Source organism: Mirounga leonina, unplaced genomic scaffold (genome assembly GCF_011800145.1).
Source record: "Mirounga leonina isolate KUSES-001 unplaced genomic scaffold, KU_Mleo_1.0 Mir_53, whole genome shotgun sequence".
Lineage (NCBI taxonomy): Eukaryota > Metazoa > Chordata > Mammalia > Carnivora > Phocidae > Mirounga > Mirounga leonina.
The window spans coordinates 39,249,632-39,271,681 of NW_023270807.1; the positions used below are offsets into that span (position 1 = coordinate 39,249,632).

General features: G+C 36.6%; 2 protein-coding genes across 3 annotated transcripts in view; one reads left to right on the forward strand and one right to left on the reverse strand.

Moving 5' to 3' along the window:
* Window positions 1–3,157: 3,157 nt before the first annotated feature.
* Window positions 3,158–22,050, reverse strand: part of ELOVL4 (ELOVL fatty acid elongase 4) — a 31,563-nt gene continuing 12,670 nt past the window's right edge. The window contains exons 2-6 of one of the 2 annotated variants that reach the window (XM_034990607.1): window positions 11,295–11,482; window positions 10,014–10,094; window positions 8,515–8,686; window positions 6,803–6,930; window positions 3,158–4,373 (exon numbers count right to left, since the gene is read on the reverse strand). In XM_034990607.1, coding sequence (XP_034846498.1) covers window positions 4,104–4,373; window positions 6,803–6,930; window positions 8,515–8,686; window positions 10,014–10,094; window positions 11,295–11,482 — 839 coding nt within the window. In that variant the 3' untranslated portion in view covers window positions 3,158–4,103. The remainder of the gene's footprint in view (window positions 4,374–6,802; window positions 6,931–8,514; window positions 8,687–10,013; window positions 10,095–11,294; window positions 11,483–22,050) is intronic. The other variant, XM_034990608.1, reaches the window with a different exon arrangement.
* Window positions 17,414–18,144, forward strand: LOC118000750 (enhancer of rudimentary homolog). Its single transcript, XM_034990609.1, has one exon. The coding sequence runs from the start codon at window positions 17,434–17,436 to the stop codon at window positions 17,746–17,748; it is 315 nt and encodes a 104-aa protein (XP_034846500.1). The 5' UTR covers window positions 17,414–17,433; the 3' UTR covers window positions 17,749–18,144.

The window sequence follows — 22,050 nt, forward strand, 5'->3', positions numbered from 1 at the left end:
CTATGTCTCTCTCTCAAATAAATAAATAAAATCTTTAAAAAAAAAAAAAAAGAAAGAAAGAAAAAGAAAAGGAGAAAAAATTCTGTTGAATTTCTATTTAAGACAGGATGGATCTCCAAGGAATGAAAGTATGAAGGAAATCTGTTCACATGTGGACATGTAAACATGCCTTCTTGTGGTAAAATGAAAAATACAAAGAGAAAAGGAGACCTAAGTTCTAGGTCTTTTTTTCTTAACAGGTAGAAAAAAGTTTAGGGATGCCTGGGTGGCTCAGTAGGTTAAGCGTCAGCCTTGGGCTCAGGTCATGATCCTAGGGTCCTGGAATCGAGTCCTGCATCGGGCTCCCTGCCCAGCAGGGAGCCTGCTTCTCCCTCTGCCTGCTGCTCCCCTGCCTGTCCCTCCCCCTGCTTGTGCATACGCACTCTCTCTCTTGCAAATAAATAAATAAAATCTTTAAAAAAAAGGAAAGAAAAAGGTTTAATTTCTCAAAGGATACAGCAAAACCTAGAGCTATAAGTCTAAAAGAACACCAAGGTGTATCTCAGATCATCCCTTACAAACTTAAAATTCCTACTAATTAATCATCATCTAAAGACAGCTACTGACCACCTTCTTCGTAATTCACATGCTCTTTTAACAACATATTCTAGAATCTCAGTCTTCATCTGAGTGGCTCTATATGTCAATTATAATTCTTAACTTATACATCTGAATCCCCTTCAGGAATGTAGTCATGTTACATCCTCCTATTTTTAAAACTTGAAAAAAAAAATGTATGCCTTTCAATTCACAGCTGTGCCTTCCTTCCATAATTTAGGACGGAAATTAGGAAGTTCGGGAGAGAATTAGGAAAACCAACTTCTAATACTTACATGATTTTTTTGTGTTTTGAAACAATGAATCTGTTTATATTTCTCTGCCTCTTCATAACTGTTTTTCGGGTTCAGATGGCATCTGCCTAAAATACCTAAGATTAAGCATGGATTCTAGAATATACTATTAAGGACTTGCTTTCCAAGGTGACTTGTCAAAATTGCTTGCATGCTGAGAGGGCAAGTGACCAGTATCAGGAAGCAGGTGTTATGTTCCTGTGTGTGTAGCTCAGCACCTCAGCCCCGCAGCCCTACCATCCAGCAGGATTCCAAATCTACCTCAGTCAGGTCTGTACTTAGCACTCACTCCACTTGAGCTCCTACATAATCTGTGGCCATCTTTTTCTCAATAAGGACAGTGTCAGGAATTCAGCTGGCTGAGCTTTAGGCTAAGACAAGACATGAGCTGAGAGAGCAGGGCAGCTCAGCATGATGTCACATTCTCACAAAGGTCCCAATCATCAGTATGTATGTAATGCCTGGACTGTTGTATTATCAGATGGATAGGGCAGGAAAAATCACTTCCACCTCACTTCTCTTTCTTACTTAAAGGATAACTGACTTGCATATATGGAACAAATCTGTAAATTAAAACATTCCTAATAAACTACAAAACACTAGATTCTAGGTTCTAGAATGTGAATATAAAAATCCATATGAAAATATTTTTGAATACCCAAGAAGTGTGAGGAAAGAGAGAAAAAGAGAATGACTAAATTAATAATGCTAAAACTGAAACCAGTCATTAGTCAGTGTCCATCAGCGAAACAAAGTCAAGAGTAACACAGAAAAAAAAGAAGAGATACAGTCATTGATGATTCTACTGGAAAATGCACTGTACATGCCTAAGGTATTTCTAGCCATTGCAAATATTTAATAAATTCCTTGTTTTCTGTGTAAGAAAACATTTCTTTAGTTACTGACAAAGTTTTACCAAAAAAAGGATGCAGTCCTCCTTTTTAGGTATGAGGTATGCAACTTAGTGTGATGACTGAGAAATTATGAAAGCTACCAGAACAGGCTGCATATCACAGCTTAGAGTCATCTTAGATAAAGAACCTTAAAAATTGTAATAAGAGCTGAATGATCTAATGTAAGAACATAAGGGCTCCTCCACTTTATTTTTGGAACCAAAAAAACCCACAGCATTAAAAAATGTTAAAGCTTACATTTGAAATGACAAATGCAAGAGTAGTTTAGAAGAAAATTATATGTTTTATGTCTGGATCCAAAAGCTCTTCCAAAGGCAACTAATTTTTAAAGTAAAAATATGCCACCATAAAAAAAAAATAAGCTTTTCTCCAGGAATATTCTAGTTTCACTTTTTCTCTACAGTAGAAATTGGCAGCAGAAAAGAATTTTGAATATTAACAACTGAATCAAATAAACATCTAGCAGATAATTTACATAATAAATTGATTAACAAAAAAAATCATTTTTTCCCACAGCAGTTGTATATTTATTGTGCTGAAATCAGGTAGCAGGGAATGAATAGGTCTGGGGAAACAGTACAGAATGTTCACAAAGATTTACAAATCTCTAGTCATTACACACCGAGCAGCAAAGACAAAGGTGTTGAATCCTTTCAGGTCAAACCATTGTTAAGTGTTGCAAATAGTCTGTATATCTCATGACTGCATGCCTTCTGGGGGAAAAAGTGTGTAATTTTGATGCACAATAAATATTTTATAGTTTACAAAATATTCTAAAATAGTTTGTCTGCACAAACAGCATACATCCTGCACATGCAGTTTTGACATGTTGAGATACTTAGAAATATTCATGCTTTTTTTTTTTTTTTGGTCATATTTTCTCTTTCTGTAATGATCCCTGGTCAACATCCCTTAACAATTCAACCTATGCAATAAGACAATGTACAAGTTCTCTTTGCTAGTGTATTTCCAGTTGTTCATTTATATTACATGAAACACTTCACTTGTAAATAGTAAACTTCATTTTCTGGTTCTGACTACTCTTACTTTTATTCATTTTGTGTCTTAACAATGAACACCATGTAACAATCACACACTAAATTTAATGATCTTTAGCACCAAGGAGTCAAGAATATTGCACCAAAATGGGTTTACACTTCATATCTAGTTAATAAATAAGATCTTGCAACTTTGTCATAAGGAAAATATCACTCCAAAACTAAACATATTGAAAGAGAAGGATAGTTTCACAGAATAGTTGGGTGTATGCTATTTGTAAAAAAAAAAAAAAAAAAAGCAAAAAAATACTAGCCGATTCGAAAGTTAATATTAAAATTTACATTAGAGGACTCCTTGATTTTTTAATTAAAATTTATTTAATTTTAAATGTTCTTTCCAACAGAGGTAGGTATATTTCCACATATGAAAAATCGGTAACAGCCACAAATCAAAACAAGGAAAGCCTGATAAAAATCAACATACTCTCTTCTAACAGCACATAAATGTAGCTCTTTTATGATGTTACTAATAAAGACAAGTTGTTTCATGTTCCAATCAGACAATAATCTTAATTTTCATAATATATTTCTGATAGGAGTATTGAAAGGCTGCCTTTTCATCACAAAAATTGTTTCCCACAGTGATTTGTGCCGCAAGTCATGGTGACCTTTGGGTCGCTAAACAGGATTTTACTGTAATTCTTTCTTATTTTCACCAACACCATCATCATCAAGCCTCTAAGAGTCTACAGAGATCATTAGATTTTTTAAATTTAATTACAACCAAAAGGGTATATTCAAGACTAGAGGTGGAGAGATTCGACCATTCCAGTCAGCAAATGAATTCAAATGTGCAAATTTTAAAGTATCTACAGTTCCAGCTTTGGACCAGAAAATGTAAGGTAACTGATTGTAATCAGTAGGTAATACTAATTTAGCCAAAAAATTCATACTGTCTTTCTGTGATCATCTGACTGAAGAATGTATATAAGATACATGAAAAATCTCATGCTTTAGACAAATGGATGTGAACAGAGGGAGAGCCTCCAAAGTCACATAATGATTGCTTTGGTCTGGACAACATCAAGGCTAATAAAAAAAAATGTTTAAAATAAAACTTCATAAATAAAACATCCGGGCATTGTATTTAACACTTTACTCTATCTAAAGGTTACTAAGACATAGAGCACATTTGCCTTTTTCTCTCCACCTCCAAACCCTCATTTGCTTCTGTTTTCCCTGAAATTTTATATGAAATGGGAACTTCCTCACTGTCAACAACAGTTAAGGCCCAGTTCAATTTACTCTCCTTTTGCTTTTCCATTTTTCTGCTTTTTTCCATTTTCTAATTGTTTCTCTGATTTGCTCACACCATTTGCTGAAATACCATTCACAGCTGTTTTTCCAGTTTTTGCTTTCTTAGGCTCTTTGTATGTCCGAACATAGAAGTTAAGAAAGAGAAATATGAAGCTGATCGCATAGGCAATGAGGGCCCAGTGCATCCATTTTGGGAAGGGACAATCTGTGTAAAGAGACAGTGCTGTGTGTCCAATGGTCACATGGAACTGAACCTGAAAAACAAAACAACAATGTAGGAATCATAAGTAACTTCTGACAACATCAGAATCTTCTTTCTAGCTAAGATAGGCCCGAATCTTGCCACACTGTCCAAAGTTCAACAGACTCCAGCTCCCTCTCACCCATCAGGTGGCAGCTCAGATGTCATCCCCTCAGCAAGGGCTTTCTGCCAGCTAGGACAAAGGAACTCCATCCAGCTGGTGTTCTCAATCCCATTAATGAGGGCTTTTGTTTGGTGTGGGCTTTTTTCTTTATAACAAAACTATCTGGACTTCTTAACTTCTTGATTGTCCATCTTCCCACTAGTATATAACTTCAGAGGGTATGGCTCTGTGTTGCTCCATGAGGAGTCCTTGACAGAGGGTCTGGATTCAATGCGTATTTGTTGGATAATGTTGAATGATGTTATTAATGAGAGGGAATATCCATGGCCTAAGAGAATAAACTAATAGTACCATACACTCTTTTTGATATTTGTTTTCCTCCCACATTTTAGACTGACTTTTTTCCACAAAACTTATCAGCAGAATGGTACATATACTTTTAAAAATGAACCTATTGGAAGGGTTCATTATTTATTTCTTACAAAATAGCACACAGGTAATACTGTATTTGAATTAACACTATCCTTGGGGCACCTGGGAGGCTCAGTCAGTTAAGCATCCAACTCTTGATTTCAGCTCAGGTCATGATCTCATGGGTCATGGGACTGAGCCCTGTGAAGGGCTCCATGATCAGCGTAGAGTCTGCTTGAGATTCTCTCCCTCTCCTACCCTCCCACCCACCCCCTGACCCCATGTGCTCGCTCTCTCTCCCTCTCTAAATGAATTAACACTATCCTTTACAAATTAAGATTTTTTGTAAAATTCAGTAGATATCTGAGAACAAGTGCAAAAAGACTTTCAACTTTAAAAGTTTTTAAAAGAAGAAAAGCCAAAATTAAGATGCTTTGTAATTCAGATAAGGCAAATCAGTTGAAATTCCAATATATCAATAAATGAGTGGTTCTCAATATAAGGATTATGAATTCCACAGTGTTAACAAGGGTTAACTTTTTACAAGATTAACTTACATGATTAACTGTTGTGAGAACTTCTGGCTTAGAAATATTCAACTCTTCACGAAACTAACATCCTATTTGGAATGGGCAATTGTGTTTTTTCTTTTAAGCATAGCATTATCAATATTATTTATTATATTAAATATGATTAAATTCATTTATTCCATGTAAGCCCCAAATTTAGATCAGACTAAAAAACTTTAAATTTTCCATGGCAAAATCCAGATTTTAAGAACTTTTGATTTGACAATGGTTCTTAGAACCTAAGTCACCAAAAGGGTTATGTATGTATGTGTGATTAAGTATGGCATCACTCAAGGAGGCTCAAGTGAGGACTAGATATAAAGAGTTCAGATGACTTTTGTCATCTCTTCATTTTCTTGTGCCCATTTTCTAATTATGGAGAGAAATGAATTAACACCAACTATGTAAACAGCTTGCACAAAAACTGGAGGAAGTTTCCTGTAGCATTTTAGTTACAAATGAATCTTTCCCACCCAGCATTCCCCAAAAGTTGTGTTTCCTGTTCAGCCAGCCAGCTGTTTAGCAACTTAAAGCAGAGATGAATAGCATTTCCAAATGTGATCCCACTGATAAATTGTGCACATGCTATCATTACAGCAAATTATAATAAATTCCAAGGCTTGAAGAACAGCGACCAGGTTGGTGTGGATTTCCACTTTGATGACTGGGCTAGCACCTTGCTTGAATGTTTCACTGAGGTACCCAGATGCTACAAGAAGTCCCACGAGGGGTATGTGCTGAAAATTGTCTGCTCTAAAGGCTAGGATTTGAGAATACCTAGCTCTGTTCTCTAGGGCTGTGTGTTAGTTCTCTTGTCTTTCTTCCCTTCCTTTATCCCACCCTTTCCTTGGTTGTGTGCCTTCTCTTCAACTTTTATAACCTAAATGTATGGGATCTGTTAACAAGGCCTGAAAAATAGAATAGAAAACAAAATTCAAGCAAGAGCAGGATGAAGAGAGGTAATAATAACATTTTAAGTTAAAAAAAAAACCACCCGACAGAGAATTTACATTATTTTTTCTGGTCATATATGAGTCTATGTACTTTACGGTGTGCTTAGCTCTTGACTCATCCATTTTACAGATATTTTTAAAGAACATTTCTCTTAGACAAGAGTTGTGTTTAGTCTCTTAAGAACATTAAAAAAATTAGTGGCAGTGACAACTAGGTCAATGAACACGAAGCTCAGAGCCAAGCAAACTCGACTCCCACGGCTGGAGCACAGAGAGAGTCAACTTTGTAACAGGAAACTGTCGAGGTTAACTTAGCCCTTAAAATTAGTAAATTCAAATATTTGCGGTGTTTCGCCGGAAGCAACTTTAGAAGCATTTAACTCACCAGCTGCAACATGGTCAAGTACCGTTTCCACCAAAGATACTTCTGAATCCACGGGCCAAACGCCGCTAACCCGTAGTATGAGTACATGATCACATGGATGAAGGAATTCAGCTGTGCTCCAAAAAACGCTTCAGAGAAACAGAATTGTAAGGTCAGAAAACTTCAGTAGGCAGTAGCCATCTGGACATAAAGTAAATGAACCCACATTATTCTCTAACATTTAATCTTGAGCACAGATTGGGAATAAAAATTGTAAAGTAGTAATAATGGAAAAGACTTCTCTTCGGATCACACTAGGTATTTTTAAAACCTAGACTCAGGCTTTTGGCGTATAAACAAAAATGAGTGTTCTTCAAATGCAAGGGGCTTTCACAGTGGCAAGTTTCCAAATGGAGCACCCCAGGGACTTAAGTATGCCAAAACATAGAAACTATTGCCTGTATTATTTTCCATGCTATTATTCCTGGGGGAAAAGTCATGGTACATATAATTGTTTAAATAGATTTTTAACGGGGCACCTGGCTGGCTGAGTTGGAAGAGCATGGGACTCTTGATCTTGGTGGGAGTCGTAAGTTCAAGCCCCACGTCGGGTATAGAGATTACTTAAAAAAATAGTAATAAGGGGCGCCTGGGTGGCTCAGTCGGTTAAGCATCTACCTTCGGTTCAGGTCATGATCCTGGGGTCCTGGGATCGAGCCCTGCATTGGGCTCCCTGCTCAGTGGGGAGCCTGCTTCTCCCTCTGACCCTCCCCCCCTCACACTCTGTCTCTCTCTCTCTCTCTCCCAAATAAATAAAATCTTTAAAAAATAATAAAATAAAAAGGACCTTTTAAAAAATAGATTTTTAAAGCCTCATTATTGCCTTCAGATGGCATACCAACATATCAACATAAACATATCAACATACACATATCAACAACAAAATAGTACTTATTTCTTAGGTTTCTAAACAGTTTTAAATGAAAGTAGAAGGCAAACTGTACTACTATAATGACCTGTACCCTGGGTCCCCAACAGAGAAATAGTCTGTTTCCAGCTCAGTGATGTAAATAATCTTCAATTTACAGGCATCTGAAAAGCTGAAGACATATCTTGACCGTTTGTGAATTCAGATCCTCTTTAACAAGGCTATTTACAATTTCCTTTGAGTAAGAACCAACAGGTTCATTTAAGGCCCATTTTAGAGCAAGAGTGGGCTCTGGGCTTGGACTGGCGATGGAGGCTTCAAACTGAGAAGTTAAAGCTTAGTATCCTTTGTCTCTCTCTCTCTTTTTTTTTTTTTTTAAGTAGGCTCCACACCCAGTGTGGAACCCAATGCAGGGCTTGAACTCACGACCCTGAGATCAAGACCTGAGCTGAAATCAAGAGTCAGATGCTTAACTGAGTCACCCACCTGCCCCTAACTCAGTATCCTTTGAGTCAGAACCACTATAACTGTTCCCCATCAAAAATTATTTGCTACATTTAAGATTAGTTTATGCTTATCTCTGAGGCAAATCTTTAGGTATTTAAGAAGCCACAGATAAAAAGCCAAAACTTTGCTTTCTTCAAATTTCTTTTTTTTCTTCATATTTCTTTAAAATGAAATTAACACAGAAATAATTAACTATGCAAGCAAGTTAAAGACCAAGTCAAATTTCCGCTTCTCATTACTTTTCCACCCAACATATATACATAATTTAATATATGCAGATATGTCTCAAAATACTCACCTTGTCCCCCTGCGACCCATTTAATTCCAATCCACCACAATGTAAACATTGTACAGTGATGATACACATGAAGGAAAGAGACTTGGTTGTTTTTCTTCCTCAGGATAAAAAACACTGTGTCCAAATACTCAACCCCTTTAGATACAAAGTACCACCACAGAGCAGCAGCTATCTATAAAAAGAAAGGAAAAGCATGTTATAAATACCAGAGTGACACTATCATATGGTTTTCTATTTATTGTTAAGTTAGTCCTAAACAACCTTTATTGCACAAAATGTACAAGGCATGGAATCATTTTTGCCTAAGTAGGTACGAAACCTAGGCATCTATCCATGGGGAAAAAATGGGAAAGAAAGAGTCCAAATCTATATTTACCCAGTGGCAATGATTTAGAGAAAATTTTTAGTCTTTTACATAGATAGATGTCATGAAGTACCAAACTGCTGAACACAGAGCTATAAATACCTTCACACTGCTATATTTTTCAGTGTGGCAGAAAAATCGAGATATTTACTTTGTAAAGGTATTTCAGTTGTTCATGCTTAGCCTATACTATACCTCAGATATTCTTGCAAGTATGTTCGTGTAGCAACTGGTCTCTGTTAGCTTTGGTCTCTCACTTTAACATGTGCAACAAAATAAATACCTAACCACAGTACTTTGTATTAGGCAGTAAAATCTTTAAAGTGGTAAATTAAAACACACAAACAAAAATAACAAATATTTCCTAGGTCATAAATATAATCCTACTTACATGAATAAGTCCTTTCTTTTCCTAGGCTCTAATTAAGACACCAGATGGTACAGAAAGATTACGTTACATGCTGAGATTAAGGATCCAAGGATCCAGTGAGAGGTGACCTCTGTAAATGTTTTAAAATATTTTACAAGAACCCTACTATAAGAGTAACTTAAACTCAACATTTTTTATGTTACCTACTTTCTATGATGTGTGTCCTATGTACAAACAACAAAGATAGTATATAACTGAAATCTGTTTATAAATCTTTGTATGTCAAGGGTGACTAGAAAGTAAAATATAACATTATATTACCAATGGTTTATTTTTCTGCAAATATAATAAAAACTGAGTTTATACCTATACAAATTGTGCTATGCTTAACTAACTAAACATTACATAGTTTATCCAACATTTGTTTTTCCTCAGACTCTTAACAAATGAATTAGACTCTATGAGTTTCTATTCTTGACCCAAAACACAAAAATCCAAAATATCATCTTTACACTAAACATGGAAATTTTTTGTTCTTAAGTACTGCATTCTAGTAATCCAACACATATTCACTCTCACACAATCAAATAGGACACTATAGCTATGAAAACATTTTCAATTATGTACTTTTAAAGAAAAGCATAGCTTTACTGACTCAACACAATCCTATACACTTTTACCACTCTATGAAAGTATGTTTTTCAGAGTGGGGATTATAAAATTAAACCCACTTCTACTGATGAACGGTATTTTGAATGTACTTACCCTAACTTCATTAACATTATCAGAATAATCCACACTCTGGCAAATATAGCTGTATCCTGCATTATATGATCCCATGAATAACTGGAAAAAAGGGGAGTAATATTTAAAATAAAGTTTTAGTAGATATGGAATTTAAAAACACTAAATACAACATGCAACCTTTCAAATTATTTTAAAGAGCAATTTTATATAAAAAAATGAAATTCATTAAACATTTAATGTGTTGGGAGTTTCTAAAATTTGCTGTGTGTCAATTTATTCTAAAATTGAAATCTAAATTAAAAATCACATGTAACTCTTGGCTGAGACTTCAACTCTTATCTACTTTATTATATCAAGAGAAATTTTGATTAACCATGACTCAGATCCAACAGGTGCATTGATTTCTATTCTTGATCCAATGTGGTTTATAGCTAACAAATGAGGTCAAAGTATCCAAATAAATTAAAGTTTTTATGAAGTTGAGATTCTATAGACTAAGTTGTCAATTACAGATTTTTTTAAAGGAGAGTAGTGTTTATTTTCCTAGCATCACCAGCCCAGTTCTCTGGGTTCATACAGAATTTTAATGAGGAATCTCTTGGGAAACAAATTCCTTCCACTTGGGAAAAAAATTCCCTCCACTCCTACAACTTAAAAAAATGCCTATGTCAATCTAACCTTTAGGATTTCTTTTCAGAACGTCATGGAGAATTTGCTGGAGTCCAGAAAAGTACAAGATGATTAGCAGCAACAGTGTGTAACAGTTAACTCATTTTTGTTCCAACCCAAAATACAATGATATTATGTAATAGGATTTAACTTGAAATCAGTATTTTACATCTGCATATTTTGATCAAAATATGACCAAACCTAAAACTGCTGAGTAAGAATTATAAATAAAGAGCTACAACTATTTACTGACTACTTAATATGTGCCAAACACTATGAAAAAATTATTTCACTTATCTATGATCTAGAATGCAGGTGTTTATCCCCAGTTTACAGATGGGGAAAATAAGTCTCAGAAAAGTTAAATAACTTCTACTGTCAGTTAATAACGGTTATTTTGGAATCTAGTGTGTCTGCTTCAACATTCCATTTTAAACAACTGTCCTATACTTTCCACATGTTTCATATTTTTGTTATCCAAACATAAAAAATGTCAATAAAGTAAAATTTACTTTTAGAGTAGACAACAGTTATCTTGGGATACGATATACAATGATGGTTTTTACATATTCTAATTTCTTAATTTTCAATAACCCTGGGGAATAATAAGGTGACTTTAGTTAAACCTACCTCTCTGAAGATAAAAAGGTTAAGCAAAACCATTCCAAAATTATAGATAATGAGCACTAAACGCATCTGGAAAGGTTCTCGGTCCTTCATCCATTTTGGACCCAGCCACACGAACAGGAGATAAAGCGTACTTATACAAAGTGTAGGCCATGGAGACTGCATCAGAGGCCAATTCTCCACACGTTTATCTAGAGAGAACAAAATAACATTAAATTCGTTAAACAATAAATCTGTTTGGAATGAACGTGTTAGGAATTATAATATTTCAACTTAGCTTTTTTCCTAATTTGACCAAATGCAGGTCAGTTTTCTTTGAGTCATGACAAAAATACATGGCATTAAAACCAAAGATATGAGACCAATTCTTGTGAGTAGCTTTTGAAAATAATGTTTCATCACATACAGCACACATTAAGTTTTATAGAGACCTAAAGAACAAAGACCAGAAATAAACCTTGCTATAAATATAGGACAAGCTGGGCACGAAAAGTTGATGAAAGACTACATAGACAGAAAATAAATATTTTAAGGAGAAACTTGTCTTTCATATTAAACATGTGAAATATATCAGTACAGTTTGGAAGCTGTGCCCTCCTCGCCTAAAGCAGGAGAAGAATAGTAAACTGAAGAGGTAGAGCAATGGAAGCCATTCCCTGGAATATTTTTGGATACTGAGGACAAGAGTACAGTTATATTTGGGGTAAAAATTAGGGGGATTACAGTTCTATGATTTCTTTAAATGGAAATCATCACATTCAGGACATTTTTCTTTTTCTTTGATAGCAAGAGCCTATTAAGCCATGAATATAACCAACTTATGTGCTTTTCCCTAAAGCTATAAGCATTTACCTCATATGTGTGTAAATATTTCATTTAAAATGAGTCAACTGTCCTTAATATTCAAATATGCAACCTTGAATCAATTTTGTAATAAGAGTTCCACCACAAGTAACATTTCTAAGAGAAGAATGATAATGAAATATATATATAGGGTTAAAAAAAATTTTGTTTTCTAATACATTATAAAAAGGTACTGAAATTTATATTTCTGAAACTTAAACAGCATTTTATAGGTTATGAATCTAATGTCTAGTTTATGCTTGGTAATGCAAAAACACTTCTATGTTCTATGCTGAGGAAAAGAATGTATTTTTAAAACAGCAACAACAACAAAAAATCCTACCTTTCAGTCAGTTCCTAAGACCTAGCCTAAGTGAATTTAACTTAATTTCTCATTACAGTGTCCCACCATTTAAACTGTCAGCTTTACTAAAACTATATATGCAGAATAGCTCTGGATTAGATAATTCGGTTTCAAAATATCTTACTTAAAATTAGTCTGTTTCTATACACTATTGATAGAAAATAAGATAAAAGGAAGGAAACAGAAATGGAACAATGTTTAATCACACAGTCTCCAAAGTCAGGAAGTGACATTAACTATGTTTCTATAAAATAAGAGTTGTTAGAAAGATGTGCTAGTGACTTGGAAGAAAAACAAAAGCTGGTTTTATTTCAGAGTTTACAGGAGAGGCTTACTATCTATCTACTCATGGAAATTATGGTTCTGTCACTCAAATCAAAACATATTCCAGAGTTAAAAATAAACTAAAACACTTACATGACAAGAGAGAATAATCTTCTTATGAGAGGGTGTGGCTTAAAAGATGAGTGGCTGACTTTTGTTGAAGGCATTGTACCACTATGGTCCTATCACTGATTGTTTGCTGTTCTTTATTATTGTCATATTATCCTGCTATGTATCTATGACAGAGTCCACCTTAAAACATGGGGTATTTATCTACTTAGATATTTATTTTCTATAGGAAAAAAACTTAAGACAAACTCCTAAATCCTGAAGCCCTGCTCTACTCACTTCAGGAACTAGAGGAGTAGCTGCAGCTTCCTCTTCCTATCCAGAAACTAGAGGGTAGACAGTTTTTTCCATGCGTTTGATACAAAGAGCAAAAGGATTCTGTTATAAAATAATCCCATGTAACAAAGAAAGGAATATAAATTCATCAGTAAGGAGATTCTAATTTCTAATATCACAGATTATAACACACTCATTTTTTAAAAAAGATTCATCTAGAGAGAAAGGAGAGAGCCCGTGCGAGTGGGGGAGGGGCAGAGGGAGAGGCAGAGAGAGAATCCTCAAGCAGACTCCCCACTGAGCACGGAGCCCAATGTGGGGCTCGATCCCAGGACCCTGGGATCACGACCTGAGCCAAAATCAAGAGTCGGATGCTCAATCAACTGAGCCGCCCAGGCGCCCCAATTCTATCACTCTTAATCACACACAGAATTCCTGCTGACTTCAAAGTAAGTTCTGAGCAACAAGTTGAAAAAAATGAGAGAAACAGGTAAAAAATTATCCCAAAATCAAGAATAAATAAAAATGCTCATCCTTTTTGATGTATAGTGTGATTAGCCCATGCCATTCTCTCCTTCAACAGAGAAGTTTAAAGACAGAACTAAGAAAGACAGTGAGAGGAAGAGACAGGAGTAAGAAGCTGAAGATCTGACAATATGCAACACTAACAGAGGCCAACGGAAGAGTAAAAAGGTAGAGGGGAGTAGATAAGAAATAACAGAGATATTAGAAAAGACATTCTAGACTCTATCAGTAAACAGATGGGCTGAGTTTTAATATCAGCTCTGCTACTGTGCAGAGGACTTAAAGGGCACAATATGTCTTCATCCCTTCATCTATAAAACCTGCTGGAAAGAAGGGGAATGAGTTAGTGCTTCTCCAACTTGAATGAGAAAAAGAATCACAGGGGAGAGGGGCATAGTTAAAAGGTAGGTTCTGACTCAGTAGGTCTGGGGTGCAGCCCATTTTTAGGAAGATTCTGCATTTTCTAGGAAGCTCCACCTAATGCTATGTCAATATTCCATGGACCACCCTCTGAGTAGCAAGAAACTAGATAATCCTTTAGGTTTTTTTTTTTTAACTTCTGAAAATTGTTACTTTTAAAAATGATAATTAGGAGGAAGAATGGAATTGAAGGTGAGGAAAACTGGATCCAAAAAATGGGCAATTTTCATTGGTCAGGGGACCCACTGTGCATGCAAGTTCCTGCACATTTCTAAACCACTACAGCACTCATCACGCTGTCCTGTGACTTTCCTTGAAAATGTAATCTCCCTGAAGGCAGGGTCTGGGTTTCTCATTCGTGTACTGCAAGGCTTATCAGGGTGCTTAAACAACACTTATTTAATGAATAAATGATGAGTGGGTAATTTTTTTCATATTAGTCCTTTATTCTCTAACCCTTCAAATAAAATCCAACAGTACATTTACTGATATTCCAAGTTTCTTCGTAAAGCAACCTTTTCCTACAGCTCTTCCCAGATCCTCCTTTATGCTGGCATACAACTTGAACCTGATGTCAACACTTCAATCCAGTATTCAGGGGGTACATGTGTGCTCTCTCTATAAGGCGCGCAGTGTCTTTACTTCATTGCTTTCTCCAGGGAAAAAAGGCAGTGCCCCCATTTCTTTATCCAACAGTGCAAGTCATGCATTCAATCAGCATCTACTTAACAAAACCCTGTCTTCAGCCTATAAAAGGCCACAGTTCACACACCATCTCTTTCTCAAATTAGCACTTCAGCTCACCAGGGTCAGAACGCTCTTAAAAATTCTGCCTCCAATGAGCATTATGGAAGCTGTAGTAACTGTCAGCTACCTGAAGCACAGCATCACAATGCCATCCTATGATGATATTCACATGATATTTCTCCATGTCTTTGCAGTTATTTGTGTCTTTCTAAATTTGCATAAATTTTTCTTTAGAACTTCTGATAAGATTCAAATATCCATGCTTTTTACTTGTTCCCTTTTCCACGTAAAGGGAATGAGTGAGTCACAATAGTGTCATACAATGATATGAAAATTTACCGTTAATAACAGGTCCCCCCGCAAATCTTGACCCCAAAAAAAAGAAAAAAGAAAAAAGATGTGGAATTGTGGAATTAGAACAGTAAAGGAAAATCATGAATACTGAAGCTTTATATATTTTATATAAACTTAAAATAATGTATTATCCAGCCTTTCATGAACTCAAATGTTTCAATAACATATTTTTATATGTTGCCTTTCTTCAAGAAAGATGTGTGTATTTGCTTAGACTCCCCTCCCCCGTTTTATTGAGACATAATTGACAAAGTTCACTGTTTAAGTGTAAGGCATACAGCTTGCTGGTCTGATTTACACATAATGTGAATGAGTTCCACAATAGGTTCAGCTAACATCTATCTTCTTCATATAGATAAAACAGAAAGAAAAGAAAGAAGAAAAGAATAAAGGGAAAAAAATGTTTTCCTTGTAATGAGAACTCTTAGGATTTACTCTTAACAATGTTCCTGTGTATCATACAGCAGTGTTCTAGTCATCATGTTGTTCAGTATATCCCTAGTGCTCATTTAGTTTACAACTGGAAGACTGTACCTTTTGACCACCTTCCTCCAACACTCCCCACTCCCTTCCACCTCTAGTAAGGACAAATCTGATCTCTCTTTCTATGGGTTTTGTTTGTTTCAAATAACATATTTCAGGGGTAAATTAAATCTTCTTAATTTACTTAAATTTGAGTTAAACTGAATCCAAATATAGATTATGCACATTAGAGTAAAAAGAAGACATATTTCCAGTATACTGTCAGTATCTGAATTCTACACAGTTATTTTTTTAAAGATTATTTATTTATTTATTTTTGAGAGAGAGAGCATACAAGCAGTGGGGAGGGCAGAGGGAGAAGGAGACTCCCCACTGAGCAGGGAGCCTGACACGGGACTGGATCCCAGGACCGTGGGATCATGACCTGAGCCGAAGGTGGATGCTTAACCGACTGAGCCACCCAGGCGCCCTCTACACAGTTACGAATAGGATTCCATATCATGAATTTATTAGGGGAAAAAAGAGAGAGAGAAAACAGTTAATTGAAACCCTATGCTTCCTGCCACCACTGAAGTCTGTCATCAAGGAATACCAAAATTCAAATGGGTTTTATATAACATTCTTAGGAATTCTCTATTTGCAACGCTTTGGGGTGGGGGAGGGATCAATATGGCACAAATATAAATTAACTCTAGTTGATTTATTTGTCAAATTGTCCTATATTTTGTAACTATTACTATGTTTATTAACATATTTATGCCTTCATGTGTTAGTGATTTTGAGCTTATTAACAATTTTAAGCCATTACATGGAAACCTTTCCCTAAACTAGGGCTGTAGAATTTTAGATTTAGATTTAGATATGATCTCTTTATCTTTTTTTTTAAGATTTTATTTATTCATTTGAGACACAGAGATATATATAGAGACAGAGCATGAGCAGTGGGAGGAGCAGAGGGAGAGGGAGAAGCAGACTCCCCGCTGAGCCAGGAGCCCGATGTGGGGCTCGATCCAAGGACCCTGGGATCACGACCTGAGCCAAAAGCAGACGCCCAACCATCTGAGCCACCCAGGTGCCCCATGATCTCTTTAACTTAACAGTGAGATTCAGAGAGGTCAAGAGCCTCAGGTATCCCAGCAGCTATTCCAGTATCACTCAGTCTTCACATCCATTAATTTTAAGGGAGACAATTTCCATCAATTCCTTCCTCAATTATTGGTATAAGTGATATTTTAAGATAGAACTGTGACTATCAATCATGTCTCTTCAAGGAAAAGAAAATAAAAGAGACCTACAAAATTTCCCTTAGTAGAAAAAAGGACAAGAGATACACCAAGTCTCACACTTTCTTAGGTGCTGCATCTGACAGAGCTGGTCTAGGATCATGAATGCTTTGGAGGCCATGCCACAAAGAAAGGTGGGAAAAAACTAAGGATGTCTAGCCTGGAGAAAAGAAAGAGGCCTCATCAGTTGCTAAAAGACCTAAAGAGAGCTCAGATTTATTCTCTATTTCTAGAGTGTAGAATTAGAACCAATGAGAAGAAGTTTTAGGAAGCTGAATTACACCTAAATTCAGAAAATTTCTAAGCAGTTGGTCTTTCCATAAGTAGAAAGAGCTGTCTTCTTTGGCAATGAATTCCTTATCCTCCTTTTAAATTAAATTTAAGCAAACCTACAGCTAAGTATTATAGAAAATAAGTTCAGGAGCAAGAGGCTGCAGCGAGAGAGTTTGGCGCGATGTCTCACACCATTTTGCTGGTACAGCCTACCAAGAGGCCGGAAGGCAGAACTTATGCTGACTATATATCTGTGAATGAATGCATGGAAGGTGTTTGTAAAATGTATGAAGAACATCTGAAGAGAATGAATCCCAACAGCCCCTATATCACATATGATATCAGTCAGTTGTTTGATTTTATTGACGATCTGGCAGACCTCAGCTGCCTTGTTTACCGAGCTGATACCCAGACATACCAGCCCTATAACAAAGACTGGATTAAAGAGAAGATCTACGTGCTCCTTCATCGGCAGGCCCAACAGGCCGGGAAATAGTTGAGTTAGAAGCAGTAGGGGGATGGGGGTGGGCTTGGAACATAGGTGTGTACAGCGTGCTGTAGTGGAAGTTCTGTATTATAGTAATCCTGTTTCCATTTTGGTATACTCTAGCCAGGACTGAATGTATTAGATGAAATATGAGGATCTTGTTCAATCTGAAACCCCCATTGCCCCCTTCCCCTCCCTTTTTTTTTTTACTTAAAACATTTTTATGATAATTTAGATCGAAGTTGTTTGTCAGTTAATCTTGGTTCCAGTCCTTCAAACTGTTCATATCTGCTTTATAACATTCACTGTACTAACCCTTCTTCAGGTTGGAGTGGGGGGGTAGAGACAGTTTAGTTACATGCTCAAGATAAAGTCAGTGAAAAATGAATAAATGTTCTTTAGTTATAAAAAAAAAAGACTATATTTTAATAATAAGAATTACTAAGACACATTACCTTAACCCTTCTGGACCCTTAAGGGGTAACTTTTTCTCAAGAAATCGTTTCCATTTAGAACATTTTGATTATTTCATAATGCTCATGCCAAGTAGGATTGATTTATTTACAAACATTAGTTAGTTCACTAATCATACAAGTTTATCTGTATGATAAAGATCATGTAATAGTTACACAACTGTATGTGTTTGTCATATAATGGTTACACAACTGTATGTAATGGTCATGTAATTGTTGCATGGTTACATGGTTACAATACAGTTGTGTTTGTCAAAACTCACAACTGTTAACTAAAAAGAGTTAGTTTTATTATGTGTAAGTTATACCTTTATACAAGTGGGAGGAAAAATGGTATATCTGAAGTGCGGCTTCCTTCAAATACCCTCCACCAACAGGTTTTTATTTTTAACCTGATCTGTATCTTACAATCACACAGCATGATAGATAGATAGAACAGACTTTCAGGTCAGACTCTCCACCCCTTCTGAGCTAAGTGATTTGGGGGAGGTTATTTGGTTCTTGCTTCTCAAAACTCATTTACTAGAAAAAGGAGACAGACATAAAAAATCTATTGCTTTGCAGGATGATAAGTGTAAGTCTTAAGGACAAGGGGACAGTCTTAAGAACAGTGGTAGGGCAGGTGAGAGGGGACGAGATGGACTTCAAGAACAGACATTTGAATTGTTTCTTGAAGAAAAGGAAGAGGAATTTGCCAAACAGAGAGGAGGAAGGCCTTCTTGCAGAGAGAACCATATGTATAAATAGCCCCAAAGCAAGAAGTAACATATTTATTCTGGAAACTAAGCAGGCTTGAGGTAGCAGATACTTACAAAGAACGATGACTGGAGCCTTATGGGTCAGAGCAGACCTGGGAGAGCCTTACAAACTATGCCGAAGAGGCTAGAATCTGCCTGGTAGATAATGGGGAGATGCTTAATTGGTTAAAAATAGGGGATCACATTTAGCTTTTAAAAGATAATGGCAGAAACGATGGGAGATGGACTGAAGGGGAAGAGGAGACCTCAAGAGGCAGAGAAACCAGTTGGATCAGTGGTTCTCAAACATCTCTATATTGCTGGGCCACCCACATAAGAACAATCTGCTTGTTGAAAGTGTAGATTCGGGCGCCTGGGTGGCTCAGTTGGTTAAGCCACTGCCTTCGGCTCAGGTCATGATCCTGGAGTCCTGGGATCGAGTCCTGCATCAGATTCCCTGCTCAGCAGGGAGTCTGCTTCTCCCTCTGACCCTCCCCCTTCTCATGCTCTCTCTCTCTCTCATTCTCTCTCTCAAATAAATAAATAAATAATCTAAAAAAAAAAAAAAGAAAAGAAAGAAAGTGTAGATATCTTAGGCCCCACCCCAGATCTACTGAATCAAAATCTCTGTGGATAGGGCCCAGGACTGTGATCTCAAAGTTCCTCTGGTGATTCTGATGGGCAGCCAGCTTGGACACCACTATAATGCAGAAGTTATGGAAACCTGAATTTAGAGGGCTGCACTGGTGATGGTCAAGATAGGCAGATATGAAAGTAAAATCTACAGACTTGGTGACTGATATGGATGCAAGAGTTAAGAGTGAAAGAAGAGTTCAGGATTAGTCCTAGATTCTGGCATGGCTGGTGGCAGATGGTGAAGTCAGGATCCAGGACAGAGCCTAAAGGAAGAGGAACAGATCTGGAGAGATGACTGGGTGAAATTTTAAACATCCTGTGTCTGAAGTAGTTGTGGACACCTGCTGGGTGGAGGTATCCAGTAGGCTCTACTAGCACTGCAGACACATGGAGGAGTCACTGGTAATGAAAATCACATCAGAGTTTGAGGTCACAAGGGAAAGAGCACGTGGAAAATGAACAAGGATTGAACCCCGGGGGAACACTTAAGGGAAGAGTGGGAGAAATGGCAGCGAAGCAAGCAGAGAAAAAGAGAAAATAACATTGTGGGGAGCAAGAGAGTACAATGTCTTCAAAATGATGGGGTAAATGGAGAATCACCTGTTCTTTTCTTTTCAATGAGGAAATAACTACTTCACAGGGTTGATGTGTGATGATTAAATGTAAAAGTTGTAGCAGACAAGAATGCCACAAAGTTGTTCCTTCGCTGTACCCTATTCCATCCATGCCACATTTTCACACAGGTGTGTCTTATGTCAGGAATAATCTGAGCCCCTCCCATTAAAAGTCAAGTCCTTTGATGTCTTCTAGGCCTTTTCTTCCTGATCTAGAGAAGTTATCTAGGTTCCAAATATTGACTCTCCAGTCAGTCTACCAACATTAGAATCCTAGCTTTCTCATTTACTAGGTAAATACACTGAGTGAATTACATAAGTCTCTGGCTTTATGGATGATAACAGGGTTGCTGGGAGGAATAAGATATTGCTAAATGTAGGATGCCTGACACAGAATAAGAGCTCAATAAATGTTGGCACTGTCATTATCATTGATAATAATCAAACCATTAAATCCTCTTTTCCAAGAGTTTAACCAAATTAAAGGGAAAATACCATCCACAATTATAAGAGTTTAAACTGAGAAAACAGAACATTTTATAACATATACTGAGAAAAGAGCACATTCTATAATGTATTGCTCATACATAACAAGCCTAAATCTGAATTTTGAATTACTTAGAGAGGTGTTTAAAAAAAAAAAAAAAAAAAACAACACTCTTTTTTAAGAAAGTATAAACCAGATTTTAATAAACAATACTTGTAATCCAATAGTTTTGAAGTAATCCAAGTCCTTTAGAAACCTCTACTTATATACCAAAAGTTTAATTAATTCTTACAGCAAATTATCCCTATGTATATTAAAAGAACTTCCTTAAAAATCTCTAATAGGTTGGGGCACCTCAGTGGCTTGGTCGGTTGAGCACCCGACTCTTGATTTCAGCTCAGGTCATGATCTTGGGGTCCTGGGATCGAGCCCTGCGTCGGGCTCCATGCTCAATGGAGAGTCTGCTTGAGGTTTCTCTCTCCCTCTTCCTCTGTCCCCCCCCCCCCACTCACGCTTTCTTTCTCTGTCTCAAATTAAAAAAAAAAAAAAAACAAAACTCTCTAACAGACCTGTTTTTTGTTTTGGAAAGGCTGATTTTTCTTAAAGCTTTTTAAAATTCAGGGTGTTTGCCAGTCAGAACGAACTTTATCCCCTAAGTAGTCTAAGGTAGTTATCATCTCCCAAAAGAAAAATCAGTAAAATTTTTAATTTTTAGGACATCCAAATTCCTAGAATTAACAAGAGTAAGCACAAGACTAGGAAATAATCCTAGCCAGGTAATGACTTAAGAAGACACATGGAACGGAGGGAGTGTGGTAGAGGGGCAAGAGGCAGGAAGTGAATTAAGACCAACCAGATTCCAGGCCTCTCCGTCATGTGCTAGCCCCACGGCTTGGACCTGAAACTCCTGGAGCCACAATTCCTCCTGTGTAAAATGTGGGTAATAAGATTACCCAAAACACAGAGTTGCTTTGCGGTTTAAATTGCTAGCCCTCTGTAAGAAGCCCCTCCAACATTAACTCTGTTTTGCACTTAAACGTATTGAATATGTATTTCTTTTGAAACCTTCAAAGCACACTATGATTACCTCTATCATATCATGCAACTGTCCTTTTAGTCTGTTTAAGTGTGTCCCACACAGACTGGGCAGGGGCAGTGTTATTATTTCTATAGCCACAAAGGCTTGCAAGAGTAGATGTATCCAGCAAATGGCTGAGGATTAACAAACTGAATGAAGGCCACAAAGTATCTAGAAAATAAATATTATTATGGCAACTACTACTGTGAAAATAGATATTGAAGACATTTCTCAACTGCCCTTTTGATTCAGGTAAAATGAGCAAGAGTTATTGATCAATATTTTT

Excerpts from the sequence above, each read along its gene's own strand:
- LOC118000750 (XM_034990609.1), top strand. The coding sequence starts at position 17,434 with ATGTCTCACACCATTTTGCTGGTACAGCCTACCAAGAGGCCGGAAGGC.